Here is a 21,401-nt window from a genome sequence, read left to right as displayed (position 1 = left end):
CCAGGGGCCTGTCCTGCTGTCTGCCAGGCATCCGTCTGTACGGTGCTGACCCCGTCATGGGCAGGTGAGGAAAGGCGGGCGGCAAGCAAGGTGGGGAGGTGCCATGGAGGCCTATCAAGGCTGTGACAGAGAGGACACGCACCGTGGTCCCTGACGGGTGGGCCCCTGTCCCAAAAGTGTGAGGGCAGTTTGCAACCCAATGCCCTGGGGCCCCTCCTCACCCTCAGGACTCCTCGCCTGTGGCCACTTCAGCTAAAAGGACTTGTCCCCGCCTCTCATAGTGTGGCCCAGAGAAAGGGCATGGCATTGGGAATCAGAAGTCCCGGCTTAGGTGCCCCTCTCCCCACAAAGCACTATCAGGCTGAGGGGGACCTCGCTGGCCAACTGGATTATCCCAGTGAGAAATGGAGACGGAAGTGAGGTCTGCTCTGGCTGTAGATTCTGATTTTCCGGAACAAAGGCCTTGTCAGATAGTCTTTCCCGATCACCTTGGCCTTCACACCACATCCCACCCTTCCTGGGTTTTCCTGAGAAGGACAGTGACCCTGCTTTGCCTCTCTGCTCCCCTTAGGATCTTGGTCTTATTGCTGGAAGAATCTAAAAGAGCTTTATGTCTGAGGATAAACACCCAGGGAGGTACGGTGCCTTGCCCAAGGTCACACAGCTGGTCAGTGACAGCTAGTCAGAGACCAAGAGCCCAGGACCACGATGCCTCCTCCACAGCACGTGCCCTGGTGTGACCTGCAGACGGGAAATGTTCAGCAAAGGCTAACGCTGATGGGCTCTCAGTTCTGCTTTACTGTCACTGCCTTCTCAGTGTCCCCTGACCCAAATCTTAAGGAAATGAAAGTCTATTCTTGCTCACAGAGAAAGCTGGGAGTCCCCCTGCCCATTCCAGCTCACAGAATGCAGAACGGTGCTTGGGGCCACGTCCCAGTGCCGGGGCTGCCAGCTGGCCTTGTCCCAGGAGGATGTGGCCCAGGTGACATTCTAAAAGGTCCAGTTGGCCAGGCTGCTGCTGAGACACACGCGTGGGCTGGCAGCCTCCTGGGGCGTGTCTCTCTTGTCTAACTCATGACAGGGCTGTGTGGAATCTTGGTTCCCAAATACCTAAAATGCCACACTGTTGCCTAGGGTGGGATTCAGACAATGTCTGTAGCCCTCCTGGCACCAAGGACCACCAGCGGGGTCTACCTGAGCACCACAGCAGGGGTGGGATGGGAGTGCTCCGTAGCAGAGGGCAGGCTGGGTCCCCACCCCCAGCCTCCCCTGCGGGCCTCACCCTTCCTCTGTCTCGTTGATGATGTCGCAGATCTCCATGTTGAGGGCCCAGTCCTCGCTCTGCAGGGAGCCATCTGTCGCCTTCTCTGTGGAGGAGAAACCACAAGTCACAGTGTGGGGGCGCCCAGACAGATAAACTTAGCTGTGTGCAGGTGTGTGGTGCGGGGCCAGGGCAGGAAAGAGCCAGGGAGGAGGAAGACGACAGATGCTTTCCGGGCACCCAAGAAGGAAGGGCCGGGCAGTGCGCAAACGGCTACCTACCTTGTCCTGTTTTGTCATTTGATGTGTTTTTTGGCTGTACTTTATCTCTGTATTATTTTTACTTTTTAAATTGTGTTAAAATGCACATAATGTTTGCCATCTCAACCATTTTTTAGTGTACAGTTCAGTGGCATCAAATATACTCAGTGTTGTGCAGCCATGCCCACCACCCTCTTCATCTTCTAAATCTGCAGCTCCCCCTCCCCATCCTCCCCTCCGGCAGCCCTGGTAGCTACCACTTTTTTTTTTTTTAAGATTTATTTATCTGACAGAGCACAAGCAGAGGGAGAGGGAGAAGCAGGCTCCCTGCTGAGCAGCAAGCCCGATGTGGGACTCGATCCCAGGACCCCGGGATCATGACCTGCGCCGAAGGCAGACGCTTAACCGACTGAGCCACCCAGGTGCCCCAGCACTACACTGTCTTTGCAATTCTGACTCTCTAGAGACCTCATTATGTGGAATCGTACAGTACATGGCCACCTGCATGTTCTTGCCAAAACACAGGTGCTCGGTAAGGCGGTTCTTTTATTTTTACATTGAGGTGAAGGTCGCATCTCATAAAATTAGCCATTTTGAAGTGTACCATCCAGTGGCACTTAGTGCACTCACAGTGCTGTACAATCGTGACCTCTACCTCGGTCAGGTTGGGCTGAATCAGGATAAGATTTCCAGGCCGGAGTCAGCTAGGACATTCTCGAGGCTGTCAAGGCCAGGGTCACTCCAAGTAGGCTCTACGCCCAGTGTGGAGCCCCACGTGGGGCTTGAACTCACAGCCCTGAGATCAGACCTGAGCTGAGATCAAGAGTCGAATGCTTGACTGACTGAGCCACCCAGGCGCCCCATTAAATAAGCTCCACCACAGCACAAAGACAGTCTGATCCCCCGCTTTTTGGAGCTGACGTTCAACCACACAAATTACCCCTGGCTGGCATGCGCTGTACCCTAGTTAGGACTCTGGGACTAGCCAGGGCTGGTCAATGTTTTAAGGTTCAGGGAGTAAAACCCTTGGTGTCTTGACCCTGGGCTCTATCCAAGTCCCCCTCCATCCGGCTCCCACACCTGGCCCTGCCGGCACAGTGTCCCCACCGGCCATCTGTCATATACCAACAGCACCTGCGGGACCAGGCACGTGCAGCTCATTATCCCCCGTGACTGTACAGCCGTCCCGCACGGGAGGCCCCCTCGCTCTGTTCACACCGACAGCTGCCCCCTCACTGGCTGTATAACTGGTGCCCAGAGGGGCTGAGGCGTCCTCTGAGCCCAGGCCCTGTGACCAGGCAGGGCCCATCCTGTGGGACAATGCCTGGGCTGGGCTGGCGGTCAGCTCCCTAGAACTGTGGCTTCTGTGATGTCGGTTTTGAAATTCGCCTGACCTCAGTTCCGCCTTAGGTCCTGCGGACAGACGGACGCTAGGGGAGCTCAGGGCACAAGCCTGGCAGCTGGGGCGTCCAGGGAGGGACCCAGCAGCAGGGCGGGGTGCTTTTCTCCCTAGACTATGGCTGCAGGAGGGGAAGAAGAAGGCTTCCTTTAAAAGGGTTGAAAGGTGGGCTGTTTCATCCCACAATGATGTCCTGAGTGTGGCTTCTTTGTGTCACACTCCCCACCCTTGGGGACTTACACACTTACTGAGCCACGTGGGAAGAACTAAAGAGAGCTGGACAAGTGCCACTCTGGGCAGAGGGAGCCACGCTCCATTTTGGAGGGTCTGGGGGGACAGTGCTAATCAAACATGCGGGATCTGCTGCTCCTTCAGAAACCACACCTTGGCGACCCCCAGTCACGTGGGCCAGACTTCCGGCCACAATATTCTGCCACCTCCAGCTCCTGACTCTCCATCCTACCTGATCCTTCTCGCCTTGCCGTCTGCCTCTGCCTGGCCTCTTCCCCGCAGACCACGGCCTCCGCTAATCCGGCCTCGCTCCTCCCCCTCCATGCCCCCTGCTGCCCCACACTGAACTTTCTGAACCCTGGAAGTGACCCTGCTCCTCTCGTGCCCCCAGTGCTCCAAAGGCTCCACGGCCCTCGGCCCGGCCCACATGCCTGTCCTCAGCAGCAGGGCACTCACTCCCCAGTTACAGACCAAGCGCCGTGAGCTGCTGACACGCGGACACAGCTGAATCCTCCCAACCCCGTGCGGTGTGCATCACTGCCCTCATCCAAGTGGTGAGGGAATGGGGACGCGGGGAGGTCACACAGTGGTCACCAGGGGCCAGGGAGCTCTGCCATCCCAAAAGCGTCCTCCTGCCCCCTCCTCCTGGATCCCTGGCTCCAGCAGCAGGCCTTTCGATGCTTCCTCAACTGGACCCTCCCAGTGACCCCTGAAAAGGAGGGGCACCTCGCTTCTCCCGGGGGAGGATCCTTACGGTTTTAGAAGGGATTCAGGGCATTCTGGAAAGGCAAGCAGGCTGGTAAGGGGCAGCTGGGGCATTTATAAGCCAGAGGAAGGCAGCGGCCGGGAACTGGGCGGGTGCAGGAGGACCCGGAGCACAGGAATCTGGGGACATCTGTTTTGTTTTTGTTTGGAACCACAGAAGTAGCTCAGCTTTGCAATTTTGGAAAGGAGGGAGAAAAACACTGGCACTGGTCATCAGTTCCAGAATGATAACCGGCTTCCCGCCCTCTGGGCTGGGGGTTGTAACCTCCCAAGGTCCCGGGCAGCTGCTCTGCTCTCGTCCCTAGCTCCTGAGGCCGCCAGACCCTGCACCGCCCAACCCCCCCCCCTCCCCCCCCCGCCCCGGTCTGCCTGTCCTCTCTGTGTCAGGCTGGGTGCAGACACCACCTTTCCGGAAGGCTCCAGAGAGTCTGCCTGGTGCGGTGGCAGGCCCAGTCAGGCTGGGCAGTGGCAGAGGCTTTGGAGTGGGATGAGTCTAGCCCCTTGTCCTAACTCGGGGACCGCAGGCCACTCAGTCTCTGTTCTCTCCTCTGTGAAACGGAGATAAGACGGCCTGCCTCACAGGCCCTGCGACTTTTCGGGTAAAGAGCAGTCCTGAGTAACTGCTAATTACCGTGACTGTGACCCGGGCCGAGAGCAGGCAAAAGTGGCCCCCAAAGATGCGCCAGCTCCAGGCCCCTGGTCCAGCCTGCTCATTCTTGGGGGGGCTCTGAACAGCTGGAGGACAGTGGCCTTCTCGGCTCCTTCCACTGCTTTGGAGAAGTCCACGTGTGCAGGTGCTCCGCACCACGCACTCAAACCCCACTGACCATGTGCTCCCACGTCAGCCTTGGGGGCAGCAGCCTAGAGCCTTCTCCCCACCACCCTGCATGCTCAAACAGCCACCAAGTCTGTGAATTCCAGCTGGTCAACGCACCTCTGAGTTGTCCCCAGTTCTGTCATCACTGTGGCGGCTCTCAGTCAGGCCCTGTCACCTCCCCCAGGCCTGGACGTCACCTCCACACTCTTCTCTTCAAACATAAATCCAACTAGTACTTTCTTCCATCTAAAAATTGTCCCTTCACCCCCTCAACTGCCTGAGGGTCAAAAACCTGAACTCTGCAGGGCGGAGAGGGACATGTGGGACTGACCTCGGCCACAGCTGGCTGTCTTCCCCTCCCTCTGGGGCCTTGTTCTTGCCTGCCTCTGGGCTTCTGCCTGGCATGCCTTTCTTCCCTTTGCTAGGGCGCCGGCGTCACAGATGATGATGACAACCCCCACCACCAGTATACTCACCCGACACTCAGTAAGCACCAAGTATGGGACTCAGCACTTCGCACTAACCCCTCACCACACCCTTAAGAAAGACGATGAATAAACTGAGGAGCACAGAGGGGTCCGTGCCTTGCCCACAGTCACACAGCTCACACACTGCAGAGCAGAGATTCAGACTCAGCGAGGTCTGGTTACCAAATCTCTACTCTTACCACTACCTTCTGTGCCTGGACGACAACAAACACTGAGTGTGTTCAGGAGGCACAGAAGGTAGTGGAGATCGCATGTGCCGACACAGAGAAGGAAATGAGCCGGCTAATCCCGGCTCATCTTTTGAGGCCCTAACCCCAGTGCCAGCTCCTCAGTGTATCTGCCAACCGGGCGGACTGGGTCACTGTGACCTGCACTGTCATCCCGCATGGTGACAGTAACACCGGGAGGAACAGTGGCAGAACGACTGGCATCCGCTGACTGTCCACTTGTGCAAGCTGCTCAGTAGACCTCCTCTCAGGTCACCTCCCCCCCGTCCCTACCATGGAGGGGGGCAGCTGAGGTCCACCACCCGGAAGCGCAGGAGTGTGTGGCTCTGAACCCCTGCACCTCTCACTCTGCTCGGGCCCTTCAAGGATGTCTCTACCCAACTAGGGCGGGCCCTGAGCTCTCGGGGGCCTCTCTCTCTCACCAGGGCCCTACCTCTGCTGGGATGGAGAGTAGAGGCTCATTCAGTGTTTGTGGGAGGCCAACAGCCCTCAGACTGCTTTGATGCTCTGGTTCCGCTCTGAGTACCTGCCCCCTCCCTCCCCGCTCCACCTGCCCCGATGCCACACACGGTGTTTCTCTGATTGTAAGCTCCCTTCCCCCTTTCCACTTTGAACTCCTCTCATATTGGGGTGGCTCTTACAAACGATGACCTGCCAGAGCTCAGCTGCCAGTTTTTTTCTTTTCATTCTCCATGGTGTCTTAGGTTGAACGAAATGTGGCTTGTAAGCAGTGAGGGATGGCCTTAAAGGGCACGGACAACCTGCAGACCTGGTCCCACCCTAGGCTCCGACCCAGTCTAGGGCAGGTTCCAGACCCAGGGCAGAGAGATGCAAATAGGAGTCAGCTGACCGTGATAAGAAAAACAATGACATGGCAGATCAGCTCGAGTGGCTCCCATAGGCCCTCTTCGAGACCCTAGCCCAGCAAGGGCGTACGCAGCCATGTTCCGTTTAGACCACATTTACTGAACACCATCTTTCCATCGGAAACACCACCCTCTCATGTCACTCAAAGGAACCACAGTGATCCCTCCGGGGACTTCCTTCTAGGCTTTACTGTTTGGGGGTTTTAAAAAACATTTATATACTTTTATACACTGGTACTGTGGCTAAGGCTTGTTTGTTTGTTTTTAAATAAGAATCCGATTCCTTACCTTTTAGAGATACACTGAAATATTTATGAGTGAAATGATACGATGTTTGGAATTTGCTGTAAGTAATACCCGCCCTCTGTTCGCTTCCCTGTTCCCTACCCATCTGCCATCTGCCTCCATCCCCTGCCTAGTGCCCCTTATCCCACCACCCACCCTCTACTTGCTTTCTGTACACCTTCTTCCCGCCCATCTCCCTCGCATCCTTCTCTCTGCCCTCCCACAACATTCTTGGAGCTGTATTATTCGTCCAGCCCTGTGGCAGGTGCTAGAGAGGCAAAGATGAAGAACAGAATCCTGGTCCTAAAGTGGTCAGGGATGGCAGCTAGACAAACATTTTCAGAGCAGAGTGACATGACTGAGGCCAGCTCAGGGTGCTGGAGAGCCAGGAGGCAGGGGTGAACACCTGCAGAGGGAATAGGAAAGGTCTGAGCTGAGCACAGAGCACAAGGCATTGGGCTGGGCGGCAGGGGTGGGGGGGTGGGGGGGGAGAGAAGGAGGTTCTTGGGAGAGGAATGGCATTTGCTGAATGAATGAATCAATGATAGTCGGAGGATGCCGGGAAGAAGAGGAGAGAAGAGGGGCTTGCAGGTCAGTCTCAGGCACTGGGGAGAAGTGACCTGAGGGAGGGAGAAAATCCCAGGGGGAGTGAGGCAGCCGGAGGAGAAAGGTGAGGCTGCTGAGGTAGAGGGAAATATGCCAGCAGCCCAGGATGGCCCATCCTCAAAGCTGGCATGGACCCGTGCCAAGACCCACAGCGGCAGACACTGTGCAGTCTACCCAGCAGCCATCCTCCCTGCCCCACCCAGAGCGCCAATACCGTTCCCCTTCGCAGCACCTGCTCCAGAAGTGGGCAAGAGACCCTGTTCTGGTTCCTGGGGGGAAGAGGGCTGTCTGCTGGGCAGTGGTGGGGAGAGGCATCCCTTCTGGAACACAGAGGCACTCAGGGAGGAGCAAGCCTTTTCTCCCCCTTCACCTTTTTCCCTCTCTTCTCGGAGGCCAGCCAGGGTGGTGCCTGCAGCTTGAGCCCAGGAGGTGACAAGCTCAGGACAAACACCTTGGTATTTGTTTATTTTTTTAAAAGATTTTATTTATTTATTTGACAGAGAGAAAGACAGCGAGAGAGGGAACACAAGCAGGGGGAGAGGGAGAAGGAGAAGCAGGCCTCCCGCTGAGCAGGGAGCCTGATGCGGGGCTCGATCCCAGGACCCTGGGATCATGACCTGAGCTGAAGGCAGACGCTTAACGACTGAGGCACCCAGGCGCCCCACCTTGGGTGTTTAAAGACACTGTTGAACAAACCAACCCTGCAACTTCAGACCAGACTCAGCTGTGGGACCTGAGCTACGCTGGGCTGCACCGGGGCTTGGCGGCAGGACTTGGGGTGGAGACCCGACTCAGGCCTTCTGTCCACACCCCCGGGTCCTGCTCCTTCAGGGCTCTGTGCTGTGAGCTTGTCCCCCTTCCAGGAATGTGCTCCTGCCTGCCTCCCCACCTTAAATCATGCTCCTAAGCCCAGCTCAAGGTCACCATGCCGAGCCTGCCCTGACCCCCTAGAGGGCCTGCTCCTTCCCTCCTGGGGCCAACAGCATTTTGCACAGGCCCCAACTGTTAAGTTCTGCTTGCGGGGCTGTTAAAATAACTACAGAATCGATTTCTTTGTTTCTGTCTCTCCCATTAGGCTGTGAGCTCAAGGGTGGAGATTATTATGGCTCAGGAATTCGGTACATCAGACGGAACCTGGCCCCTGATAAACCTGTGGTACGTGTTTGCTGAATAACTAACTGAATGAAGGATGAGGTCATACACACCAGGATAATAAACCTTTTTAACATTTTAATTTAAATGAAATACTCCCACCCTTCAGCCTCCATTGATCCCTTAGTAGATACTGTGTAGAATCTTAATCTTTCTCCCAACTGGCAGTCCTCTGAGTATTTTTTTAAAAGATTTATTTATTTGTTTTAGAGAGAGAGTGAGCGCGCATGTGCTTGAGCAGGGGCAGGGGCAGAGGGAAGGAGAGGGAGAATCTCCAGCAAACTCTGCGAGGAGCCCAACATGGGGCTCGATCTCACGACCCAAGATCATGACCTGAGCCAAAATCAAGAGCCAGTGGCTTAACCGACTGAGCCACCGAGGCGCCCCTCCTTTGAATATTTTTAAAAAGTGCCACGTCCCCCCTTAATCTGTCCTCTACACTAACGTCCTCAGTCCCTGCAACCATGCCACCCTAGACGTGATCTCTAGAGCCTTGCCATTCTTGGGCACCCCAGCTCCTGCCACTGGGGTGCAGGCCAGCTCACCAGTCCTTCTGGAAATGCAGCATGGGAACTCACTCACCTGCCCACACTGGATACTGTATTTGTATTAACGCACTCTGTGACTATGTGAGATATTTATTAATTCCACCTTGTGGAGCTGACTCCTACAGAATTTGTCCTTGTGAAAGGCACTCATTCTCCACTGGCCACAGCACTTAGCTTTTCTAGTCTCCCCTGCAGCTAGAAGTGGCCAGGTGACGCAGGTCTGGCCAGCTCCTGAGGAAGGTTCTGCTCCCCTGATAAGAGGGGCAGGGCAGCTGGCCCCTTCACCTGCGCCTCCTGCCACACAGGGACAAGTGACAAGCATGAGGATGAAAGCAATATGCTAATGATGGGGGTGGGGGAGAACTATAGAAAGAGCCATTACATAAAATTAACAAGTCAGGAAATGACAGATGTTGGCGGGGATGCGGAGAAAGGGGAACCCTCCTACACTGTTGGTGGGAATGCAAGCTGGTGCAGCCACTCTGGAAAACAGTATGGAGGTTCCTCAAAAAGTTGAAAATAGAGCTACCATATGATCCAGCAATTGCACTACTGGGTATTTACCCCAAAGATACAAAAGTAGGGACCCGAAAGGCTACGTGCACCCCGATGTTTATAGCAGCAATGTCCACAATAGCCAAACTGTGGAAAGAGCCAAGATGTCCATCAACAGATGAATGGATAAAGAAGATGTGGTATATATATACAATGGAATATTATGCAGCCATCAAAAGGAATGAGATCTTGCCATTTGCAACGACGTGGATGGAACTGGAGGGTATTATGCTGAGCAAAATAAGTCAAACAGAGAAAGACATGTATCATATGACCTCACTGCTATGAGGAATTCTTAATCTCAGGAAACAAACTGAGGGTTGCTGGAGTGGGGGGTGGGGTGGGAGGGATGGGGTGACTGGGTGATGGACACTGGGGAGGGTGTGTTCTGGTAAGCGCTGTGAATTGTGCAAGACTGTTGAATCTCAGATCTGTACCTCTGAAACAAATAATGCAATATATGTTAAGAAAGAAAAAAAGAAGAAGAAGAATGTAGCAGGAGGGGAAGAATGAAGGGGGGGAAATCGGAGGGGGAGAAGAACCATGAGAGACGATGGACTCTGAAAAACAAACTGAGGGTTCTAGAGGGGAGGGGGTTGGGAGGATGGGTTAGCCTGGTGATGGGTATTGAGGAGGGCACGTTCTGCATGGAGCACTGGGTGTTATGCACAAACAATGAATCATGGAACACTATATCTAAAACTAATGATGTAATGTATGGGGATTAACATAACAATAAAAAAATTTAAATTAAAAAAAAAAAAAAAAGAAAGACCATTACAAATAAAATCATTCCAGATGGACGCAGACATTTTCACTCAAAAGGAAACCCAGCACCCTCCTTCCAATTCTAAGGGGAAGCAATGAGGCGAAAAAGTTAGAAGAGTGGGATCTGGACAAAGACAAATCCCACTTTAAGTCCCGACTCACTGGCTGTGGGACCCTGAATGAATTCCCCTTTCTTAAAAAAAAATATATATATATTTATTCACTTATTTACTTATTTGAGTAAACTCTACACCTGACGTGGGGCTTGAACTCATGACCCCGAGATCAAGCATCGCATGCACTACCGACTGAGCCAGCCAGGAGCCCCCATCCTGAATGAATTCCTTAAACTCTCTGTACCTCAGTTTGTCCCCTGCAGAATGGGGATAAAGAAAATATTCACCTTCCAGGATTGTGTGAGGAGGAAATGAGAGAATGCATTTCAAGTGCTTTGCATCCTAGCACACAGTGATCATGAAAACAAACGTTATCAACTACAAAAATGTCAATAAAAAAATGTTTGAAAATTTCAAGCACTCCACAAAATGGATTTTTATTTTTATTTTTTTTAAGTAGGCTCCACATCCAGCATGGAGCCCATCATGGGGCTTGAACTCATGACCCTGAGAGCAAGACCGGAGTGGAGATCAAGAGGATGCTTATCCAACTGAGCCACCCAGGCGCCCCATACAAATTAGATTTTTAAATCACATACATGCAGAAGCCATTTTTTTCTCGGCCAGCAAACTGTCTTGAGGCCTACACTCCAAATGAACAAGTCTCTCCAGACCCAGCATGGAAAGTTCTACCAGTTTCCTAAGTTGCTGAGCCGTCCTTCCTCAAAACCGTGGCTCCCTCTCTCCTGCCACTCTAACCACAGGCCACAAGAGGAACTCTAAAATACCTTGAGAGGGCATTACTTCTGCAACCCACACTTTTAAAGTTGATGTAGCTAACTACAATAGCTAACTGAAGAACAGTTTCGGTTACGAGGAGGAGGGTTTGGTAAAACTGTCCAGGTAAGAGGAGCCAAGGCCGTAAAAGCAGAGGCTTGACGTGGCTGGCCAAAGTGCCTGTGACATTCTTTTTCCCTCCTCCAACTTGTGAGTGTAAAAGACGTTACTGACGACACCCTCTCCCCTCCCTCAGTCCTTCTTTCTCTCATCTCTCTTTACCTACTGAGAGAAATTAATTTTATTGGATTGGCTCCTGTGAGTGTGGAGGCTTGGTAAATTCAAAGTCTGCAGGGCAGGCCAGCAGGCTGGACACCCGGGGAACAGAGGCAGCTCGAGTCCAAAGGCTGTCTGCTGGTGGAATTCCCTCACCTGGGGAAGCCACCTTTCTTCTATCAAAACCGTCACTTAATTAGACAAAGCGCACCCACACTATGGAGGATCATCTGCTTTACTCAAAGTCTACTGATCTCATTTGAAAAATACCTTCACAGAAACATCTAGAATAATGTTTGACCAAATATCTGTGGATATCATGGCCCGGCCAAGTTGACACATAAAGTTAACCACCCCAGGTTTATACTGCCTCAACGCCAACAAGTTCCCACTGAACAGGGGACACCTCTGTTTGTTCTGAGATTCTGCAGGTCTCAGCCTCACGCAGTCTGGAGGGCTCTGTTCTCTTCTCCTCTCGCCCTTGTCCCTGGCTCTTCCCTTCCCTCCTCCACCTTCCCCGTTTGCGGAGGCAGGGGTCTCTCAGAGGTTTTGTCACTTGCCTGGGGGGCACAGAAAGGGCCAGGAAAGGGCAGAGCTGGTGCTGACACCAGATCTCCTGATGCAGGATCCAAGCTCTGACCCTGTTCACACTGCTGTCATCGGAGTGACCAGAAGGTGCTACGCAGGATCACATCAGGTGGGCTCACGGGCCAACTTGGACATTGTTAGAGTTGTGTATTTACTTGAACGTGGACGAGAAAAACAAACACGAATTCCTTCATGATTTCATGGATATAATTACACAGGATGAGGTCATATTAACAATGGTGAGCCAATAAAAGGAAAACCCTATGAAAATAAAATGAAAGGTGGCACAGGGCAGATATAAACCACAAAGGTGGTGCATGAGGGACAAAAGTCTGCAGAGTGCTAGCCTAGAGAGAGACCTCCTTGGTAAGAAGGTAAAGAGTTAACTTGTCCTGAATCCCTGTTTCTCATGGGGGTGGGGGGGTGGGGGGGGGGAACGGTCCCAAGCTAATTAGAAGACACTGAAGGTTTTGTTTTTCGTTTTTTTCTAAAACCAGAAGAGCGGAAATCCGGCACTTTATTCTTATTTCTTTGAGCTCAGCGAGGGAACAAAACCTATTCACCAGTTCTATCCGCAGGGTCAGGCAAAGGCTTTAATTCCCAAGGAAGAATGGGATCCACCCCACAGCCTGAAACCTGACCTGTCTATGAATGTGGCTGCCACCAGCCAGTGACTGCTCATCACCCAGGGAGAGCAAGACCAACACCAGAGCCACAGCCCTGGGTTGATACCTTGGCTCTGTCATAATTTAGACTATGCCCCAGCAACGAGGATAACACCAGTAAAGAAATCGCAGCGGCTGACAGCTACGGACACTTACTGCCTGGCAGGCCCTGGGCTGCATGCTGCCCAACACAGGAAAATGGCAACCCCAAGTGATAACGTGTAAAAAAATTCTTATTTTACAGATGTGAAACTGAAGAACAGGGAGGTTATGTAACTCGCCCCAGGTAACAAAGCCGGTGGAGGCTGAACCAGGACTCAGACCATCTGGTGTGACTCAAGAGCTCATCCTGGATGCCTTACTATGTAGCCCCAGTTGACCCAAAGCCCTTTCTAGACATCATTCCCTGTTGTCCTCAAGACAGAGACTTGGGCTCTCAGCTGGTTCTAGCACTTAGAGAGCAGGGACCCAGAGCTTTAAGACATGAGCCCTCTACCCCCCACGCCCCGAAGGGCACACTCTGGGAAGTAGGAGGGATTTAGACTTGGGAGGCCCAGTGCTGGAGCATCCTCAGGCATCTGTGACTTGGGGTTCTCTGGGATCCCACTCTGAGGAACACTGCCTTCCATCATTCTGCATCTGGCCAGCTGGTCTGATCCAGGGTGGCGAACTATGAACGCACGTGCCAGTTAAGTCTGCTTTTGTATGGCCCAAAGGCTAAGAATGGTTTTCACATTTTTAAATGGCTGAAAACAAATCCAAATAATATCATTTCATGGCATGTGAAAATGATATGAAATTCACATTTTAGTGCCCACAAACAGTCCGACTGGAACACAGCCTTGCCCATTCACCTACACACAGTCTATGCTGCTTTTCCGGTAGAGCGGCAGAGCTGAGCAATCACAACAGACTCCACAGGCCCACAGAGCCGTAAACATTCACTTTCTGGCCCCTTCCAGAAAGTTTGCAAATCCTGGTCTAGTCCTTCTTGGCAGCCACTGCGGGAATCCTCCTTACAGCCTCCCTCCCTCCAGCCTCTACCTTCGCCCCTCCAGCGGTGGAGAGCAAGCAACACCGATGCAAAGGGCTGGGGCTGTGTGTGCTGACCCTGAGCTCCCCTCTGGTGATGTCGCTCTCTGCCCTCCAAGTCTGTGGAGTCGCTCTACCACTCCTCTTGAGGCCATTGGTTCCTTTCTTCTCTCTAGGGCCCACCCTTCCCCGTCCTCCTCCGTTCCCTCGGCTGTTCCTCCTCAGTGCTCTGGAAGGAAAGGGAAAACGGCAGCACGTTGCAGGCAGGCTACGGGCAACGGCGAGGGGGACGTGCCATAGGTAGGAGCAGAACTGGAGCTGGGCCCAGGTCTCCTGCCTCCCAGCTCGCCGTTCCCTTAACGACGTCGCTTGGGCGGCCAGTTTCCAGCTCATCACTCCCAAAATGGCCCTCCAGAAGGCCCGCGGTGTTCCCTCTACTAACACCTGGGGTCTTCCCTCTACGATTCCTTCCTGTGGCTCCCCTGGCTTGGCCTTTGTGGATCCCCAAGGGCAGCTCTGCCTGACTTCTTCCCCTCTCCCGTCCATCCCAGGGCTTGGCCCTAGGCGCAGAGCTCTCCCGTCATCCAGCATCCAGCAGCCACCACCTCCAGCCCAAGCCCTGGGAGCTGGTCCTCGGGGACTGCCCATGTTGACAGCATCTGTCGCGTGCAGTGTGCTTTCTGAGTCAGTCGGGTCTCTGACTCAAAGCGCCAGGGCTGAGCTGACAGTCAGAAACGGGCCATGCGCTTCTTGGGTTGCCTTCTGACATCTGTCTATAAAACAACCCTTAGGATGTGTCCTCAGAGGATACTGGAAAGGGTTTTGAAATCCTTGCAAGGAGAGAGCTGTGTCAATACCACCTCGTTCTAATGATCTGGCATCCTTTCAGCCACAGGCTGCTGCACTTGGGAAGCTCTCCTACTGAACGATAAGGCTGAGTGACCTGGCAGTGGCATGGACTCACGTGCACGTGATCATCAGCAAAGCTAATCTGTGGGTAGAGCAGAGACTGTGGAACTTGGAGGGCTGGACTAATGTGAATTCCAAATAGGCACCGATCAGCCAGATACAGCGTGGTGAGGGGTAGGAGAGGACAGGGGCTCTGAGCCAGAGAAACCTGGGTCTGGATCCCGACCCCAAGTAACTGTGAAATGATATGTTCCCTCACACTTACTTTTGGTGAAATGGAAAAAACAGCAAAACCTTGCAGCGTCACTGTGAATATTAATAACCACGCATGGTCCGTGGCCCATGGTATTTGCTCCCAGGATGTTACTTTCTTTTTTTTTTTTTTTTTTTTTAGATTATTTATTTATTTATTTGAGAGAATGAGAGAGAGCACATGAGAGGGGGGAGGGTCAGAGGGAGAAGCAGACTCCCTGCCGAGCAGGGAGCCCGATGCGGGACTCGATCCAGGGACTCCAGGATCATGACCTGAGCCGAAGGCAGTCGCTTAACCAACTGAGCCACCCAGGCGCCCCAGGATGTTACTTTCTTTTTCTCCTTTCTTCCCTCCTATTATGGGCCCGGGACCATGCCAGGTGCCGAGGGTCCTGACCAGTGGGGTCCAGTCCCTGTTCTCAGGAAGTCTAGTCTAGCTGGGGAGACACACATGCACAAGTACTAATAGAACGGGACAGTGCTCTGTTAGCGTGCGATGGTGGAAATAATAAAAACAATGGTGAGGACAGCAAGAGCTAATGTTTCCTGCACACCCACAATGTGCCAGGCACTCCCGGGGAGGGTGGGGGGCGGCTTGCTTCATTCTCACCACCACCCGGAGAGGTGGTGGATGCTCTTGTAGCCACCGTTCCAGCCAGGAGGAAGTGGAGGCTCAGGGCCCAAAGGCAGAGTGAAGAAGCCTGAGGAGCGGGGGAGATGCAAGGGCACGAAAGCAATGGCTGGATCTGAAGGGGTCAGGAAAGGGGTCAGGGAAGGCCTCAGGGAGGAGGTGACAGTGCCTGAGCTTTGAAGGATGCACACTGGAGCAGGCACGCCGGGGAGAGGGAGCAGCAAACAGAAAGGTGCTTGGGTGTGTGGGAAGATGTGGGCTTTGTGAGTTGAGTGACACTCACCCCTGATGAGCATCACTGGAACTCTCTGTGCTCAGGGAGGCCAACTCTACAGGGCCCTACTTGCAATAAAGGGGATGGAGTCGGCAGCCTGGAGATTCTTTTACTCCTACAGCTTATAGAACTACTAGGTCATCAATAATCACAGCCAATCAGCAGTCCTTCCATCTCTTTGTTTAAAACATATGGACTACTGAAGGCAAGGCGCCTGGGTGGCTCAGTCAGTTAAGTGTCTGCCCTTCAGCTCAGGTCATGATCCCAGGGTCCTGGGATCGAGTCCTACGTCGGGCTGCCTGCTCAGCAGGAAGTCTGCTTCTCCCTCTGACCCTAGCCCCTCTTGTGCTCTCTCTCTCTCACTCTCTGAAACAAAATCTTAAAAAAAAAAGACTCATCTCCTTTAAAAAAAAAAAAAAGAATACTGACGGCATTTACTCAAATGGCAGCTATTCTTCATTTAATTCTACTTTTAGAGCCTCTTCAGCTTTGGTTCAAATTTCATAATTTCATGGGTTCTGGGGAGTTCATCACAGCTTCACTACCAATTCACTGGGGGCTTGGGTGAGTCAGAGTCTTCTCCTGCGTAAAATGAAGGGGATGGGCTAGAATGGAGCTTTTCAACATGTGGTTTCCAATTCAGTGGCATTAGTCTCTCCTGGGAATTTGTTAGTAATGCATAGTCTAGGGCTCACTCCAGAACCTAGAGTCAGAAACTCTGGGGGTGGGGCCCAGCCATCTGTCTTTAACAAGTCTTCCAGGGAATTCTGAGGAGAACCCTGAGTTAGAAGACCCCTAGGGTAAAGACCGCTTCAGTAGTAAAATTTTGTTTGGGATCTAAGCTATTATAACTTAGTAGCATTTTCTCTGGGCAGAGTATTTCTTGTGACAAACAGGCAACCGTCAGGATAAGAAGAGAAGCTGTTTTCTTTGACAAACTAAGGCCCAGAGCTCAGGTGAGCTTTTCTAGAAAGGTTCAGAAAATGTGGCTGACTTTGAAGGTAAGAAGTAAGAAGTCTCCAACTTGGCATGTGATGAAAGAGCGGTATCTGTTGTTGGAGAAATAAAGATGAGGGAAGAGCCGCTTTCTCTTTTCAGCTCCAATACAATGACTCATTGCGGGGTGTGGGTGGCCAGGAGCTGGGAGGGTGTTCCTCAGAGAGCAGCCTCCCCTCTCTGGTCCAGGAGCTTTCTGGCTGTAAATAAATCCTGGACTTCCCCCCACCCCCCTTTGGACAAATTTGATTACAAAACCTCAGAAGAGCCACAGACAGCCATGGCGCTGATTACATTGCAGACCTGGGTTGACAGTTAAGTGAGGTTTCGCTTCCAAGACAGTAAGAAAGGAAAGAACGTCTAAAAGTTCCAATTTTTCCAGTCTGGACTGAATGCTAAAGGCCATCAAGAGGATGAAGGAAGAATTTCACAGTAATGGCCACAGTCTCCTAATTCGAGGAGGCACATCCAGACTGCCCCTGGGGAAGTGCTGGCTGTTTGGGCCAGGGCCTGTGGTTCTTCCCTCTGTTGGTGCACCACAAGGAGTACCTATGAAACCCTCCGCCCAGCTATTTCCAGGGATTCCCGACCCTCACTTGGTGGTATCTCAGTAACAATGCGGATAAATATTACCACTTTCTTTTATATAGCAGGGCCATGTGCCAGGCACGGTTCTGAGTACTTTACAATTATTAGCGAGCTGAACCTTCACAACAACCCCACGGAAGCAGGGACCATTAATATACCCCTAATTACAGTGAGGAAACAGGGAGGAGGCAACGTCACAGAGCTAGTAAGTCTCCCATCAACAGGGGGCAGGAGAGCCAGGAGACCCGGGCTCTCAGCGAGTCTGTGCCTCCCGCCAGGGTGCTTGGCCCACCCGTCTACTGAGAAACGAGGGAGGCGGAATTAGGTGGTTCCTGAGATCACTTCCAGCTCGAGGAGTCTGCGACCGTGCGGTCGACCTGCTGCTGGTCTGGCAGGTTCGCCAGCGTCCGGCCGGGCCCCGGGAATAGCAGGGTTGCCTGTCCCCGTTCCCACAAGTCGCCGGCCCAGACGCCAAGCCCCGGTCTCCTGGTCCTGAGAGAAGGGACTTATAGCCCTTCTCCGGTATCCGTGTCCCGAGAGCGCGGCGAGCCAGGAGGGAGTAGGCAAGAGCCCAGGCGCCAAGCTCCGGGCTGGGCAGGCGACGAAGGAGACAGGCCAGGGGCCCCAAAACGGTAAAACCACGCAGCCCCTTCCACCCCCAAAACTTTCTCCCTGGATTCACCGACCCCAGCAGCCACACATTGGCTGAGCCGCAACCGCCCGGACCCGCCCTCTCTCTTTAGCTATTGGCTGGCGTAGGCATCCATTACAAGTCCAGGCTTCCTAATGGACCGTAGCTTTTGTCAATCAAGGTAGGCGGGAGGCTGGGCGGGGCCAGGTCGGGGAGAGACACGCCAGCCTCGTTCCCCTCCCAGCCTCCCTCCAGAGGGTGGTTTGGGATCTGGAGGGGCCACGGGAGACTGAGGCCGGGTGCAGGGCCCTGCGGTGGGGCTAGCTGGGGCTCCGGGGACTCACCGATGCGCTGTCCCACCGGAGAGCTGAACGGATTCCCCAGGAGAAAGTCCATCGCTGCGGCTGCCCCAGCCACCAACCCGGGGAATCAGCTGACAGCAACCGCCAGCGACGCCGACCCGTCACGTGACGTGCCGGAAGGTCCGCGAGGAGGCGTCCGTGGAGGCGGGGCGTAGGGAGTCGAGCGCGGCCACAGGCCCCACCCCTGACGTGGAGGGTCTGGTGCCCGGAGTCGGAGGGCGATGACCTCACTGCCACTCACTCGGCGCCTGCGGACATCGCGCACAGCGTAGGGCTGGGCGGATCTGGGGGCGTGGCCTCTCCAAGCCACGCCCCAGTGTTTTTTTTAAGGGCGCTGCTGTCAGAGTCGTAGGGCAGGGAAATGACTTGGGTAAGGTTACACAGCAAGCTCAGATCAGTTCTCACTCTAGTGACCTCACTAGACTACGCCCCCATCGCTGGGGTTGACAGCATCTCTGGCCTGTTGTCTCCCTGCCCTGGTAGAGCTCTTCCCATCTGATGTCCGGGCCTCCCGGTGGCAAGATGCACGCTGCTTGCAGCCCGCATTCGCTTATCTCAAATTGGAAGCCAGCACCAGGGGATTGCTATCCCTTGACAGAACCCACTCAGTGACCTGCAGCGAGAATGGGCTAGAGCCCGGAGTGGCAGAAAGCACCCAGATGTAGTCATAAGTGGGGCCTGGGACTCATCTTTACCATTTACTGTGTGATTCAGACAGCGAGCTTCCATTTTTTCCGGATGCTGGAATTAGATCAAGGACTGTACACCTTTTTTTTTTTTTTTTTTAGGTCACAGGCTCCTTTGAGAACTTGAAGAAAACCACCAACCTTTCTGAAGAAAAAAGGGCAGAGATACAATTTAACTTCAGGGACTTTCTGGGGTCCCCGAAGTACAGCAGTAGACCCCAAGTTACAAATTTTGACTCTCAAAGGCCTTTCCTAGTTCTAGGATTCTAGTATCTTCTTCAACCTTCCTATGTACCAGGTTTTAGATATTTCACCCACACATTAGATCAGATCTGACCTATTATGTTTTTTTTTTTGATCATATGTAGTCCAAAAGATACAATAACCACTGCTTTGGTAGTCTGGGCTACTGCAGGGTGCTTTCATATTTAATTGATCACAGTAATTGTGATTTTAATTAGAAAGGCTAGTAAATTGTACAAAGTTAGGATGAAGGAGAACCTAAATTAAAACTTAATCACTTCCTTATGTTACCTTGTTTGAGCAGCCACAGGGGCTGATAACTTTACTACTGTACAGTATAAGAACTTTATGGAAGTCTTGTACTCCTGCGCTTTGAAGTGTTTTAATAATGCTCATGAGACCTATTCATAAATACCCTTCTCCCCACTAGTCTAGCTACTCTGTGAGGGCTGGGATACTGTCTACTTTGCTCACCACTGTTGTCTAGCATGGTGACTAATATATGAAAATTTATTTATTTTCAAAGATTTTATTTGAGAGACAGAACACGAGTGGCAGGGGGAGGGGTAGAGGGAGAGGGACAGGTAGATCCCCCGCTGAGCAGGGCTAGATCCTAGATCCTAGGACCCTGAGATCATGACCTGAGCCGAAGTCAGATGCTTAACTGACTGAGCCATCCAGGTGCCCCTGAAATTTAAATCAATCTACCAAATAATGGTATTTGGACTATAAAGGGGGGGACGTACATTTAAGATGACTTCCATGTCAGGTACCCACCATGCTTTTCTTCATTAAGCATATTGCTAGGTTGTATGGAGGATATTTTAGCATAAACTTCTTTTGGATTCTTCCATTAGCAACCTTTAACATGCTCATGTTGGTGGTGATTTACCTGAATGAGGTTCTTGCCTCCTTGCACCATTCTGGTTTAAAGTGATTATGGGCAGATCTTGGCTTTATTGACAAGAATAAAACAGCCACAAGTTATATCCTTCATGGTGAAAAAGCAGAAACAATCCACATACTCCCAAACAGGGAGTGGAATCATGTCAACTCCATGCAAACAGAATACAATATAGCTCTTAAATTAGAAGTGGAAGTATGTGGATTTGTCAACACAACAGATAAGAATGTAAATGGCAAACATTAAGTGTAGTGCAAAACTGATTAAAACTAGTGATTGCTGGGGTGCCTGGGTGGCTCTGATGGTTAAGCATCTGCCTTCGGCTCAGGTCATGATCCCAGGATCCTGGGATCGAGTCCCGCATCGGGCTCCCTGCTATGCGGGGAGCCTGCTTCTCCCTCTGCCTCGGCCTCTCTCTCTCTGGCTTTCATGAATAAATAAATAAAACATTAAAAAAAAACACAAAAAACTAGTGACTGCTAAGGGGCACCTGGCTGGCTCAGTTGGTAGAGCATGTGACTCTTGTTCTCAGGGTCCTGAGAACCTATTTTTCTTTTTTAAGATTTTATTTATTTATTTGACATAGAGCACAAGCAGAGGGGAAGGGCAGAGGGAGAGGGAGAAGCAGACTCCCCGCTGAGTGGGGAGCCCATTGTGGGACTTGATCCCAGGACCCTGGGATCATGACCTGAGCCGAAGGCAGACGCTTAACTGACTGAGCCACCCAGGTGTCCCCAGCCTATTTTTTTTAAGTGTTTGCCAACAAGGAATAAACTCATTTAGTAAACAGTGTTTTAATTTTTTAAGTATTTTAGTAATATTGATATAAAATGCCTTCTTGAGGGCAAATATGTCCCTAAGACTGACATATTGCATAAATGGGATGTAATCTGTTATATCCTTCAAGTCCTTTTAGACAAAAATCAAGATCCTCTACCTCCAAAGTTGAAAGACAAGAGTATGACAAAAGTGAGGCCTGTCTAGCAAAAGCCAGCCAGGACAAGCAGACATTTGAACAATGGAAAAGTCTTGGGTAGTCTTCCTATGATCTCATTTGCTCAGGACTGTCGATAACAGAGAAGGATTCTGATGGATTCCATACATGATCCGACTGTGAATGTGGTTTGGGGCAGAAGAGAGCCTAGGCCCTGGGTCAGCTGTGCCAGTGTGCTGCTTCTGGCTTTGCCATTCACTAGCTGTGCGACCCAAGGAGGAGCACTTTTCTGCATCTGTCTCATTTGTA

General features: G+C 52.3%; 1 protein-coding gene across 1 annotated transcript in view; it reads right to left on the bottom strand.

Moving 5' to 3' along the window:
- Positions 1-18,591, bottom strand: part of TOM1 (target of myb1 membrane trafficking protein) — a 37,724-nt gene extending 19,133 nt beyond the window's left edge. Inside the window, exons 1-2 of the mRNA XM_032416500.1 lie at positions 18,308-18,591; positions 1,283-1,367 (exon numbers count right to left, since the gene is read on the bottom strand). Coding sequence (XP_032272391.1) covers positions 1,283-1,367; positions 18,308-18,359 — 137 coding nt within the window. The 5' untranslated portion in view covers positions 18,360-18,591. The remainder of the gene's footprint in view (positions 1-1,282; positions 1,368-18,307) is intronic.
- Between the last annotated feature and the right edge of the window lie 2,810 nt (positions 18,592-21,401).

Source organism: Phoca vitulina, unplaced genomic scaffold (genome assembly GCF_004348235.1).
Source record: "Phoca vitulina isolate PV1807 unplaced genomic scaffold, GSC_HSeal_1.0 scaffold19, whole genome shotgun sequence".
In the NCBI taxonomy this organism is placed as follows: Eukaryota; Metazoa; Chordata; class Mammalia; order Carnivora; family Phocidae; genus Phoca; species Phoca vitulina.
This window is presented reverse-complemented; position numbering and strand designations above follow the sequence as displayed.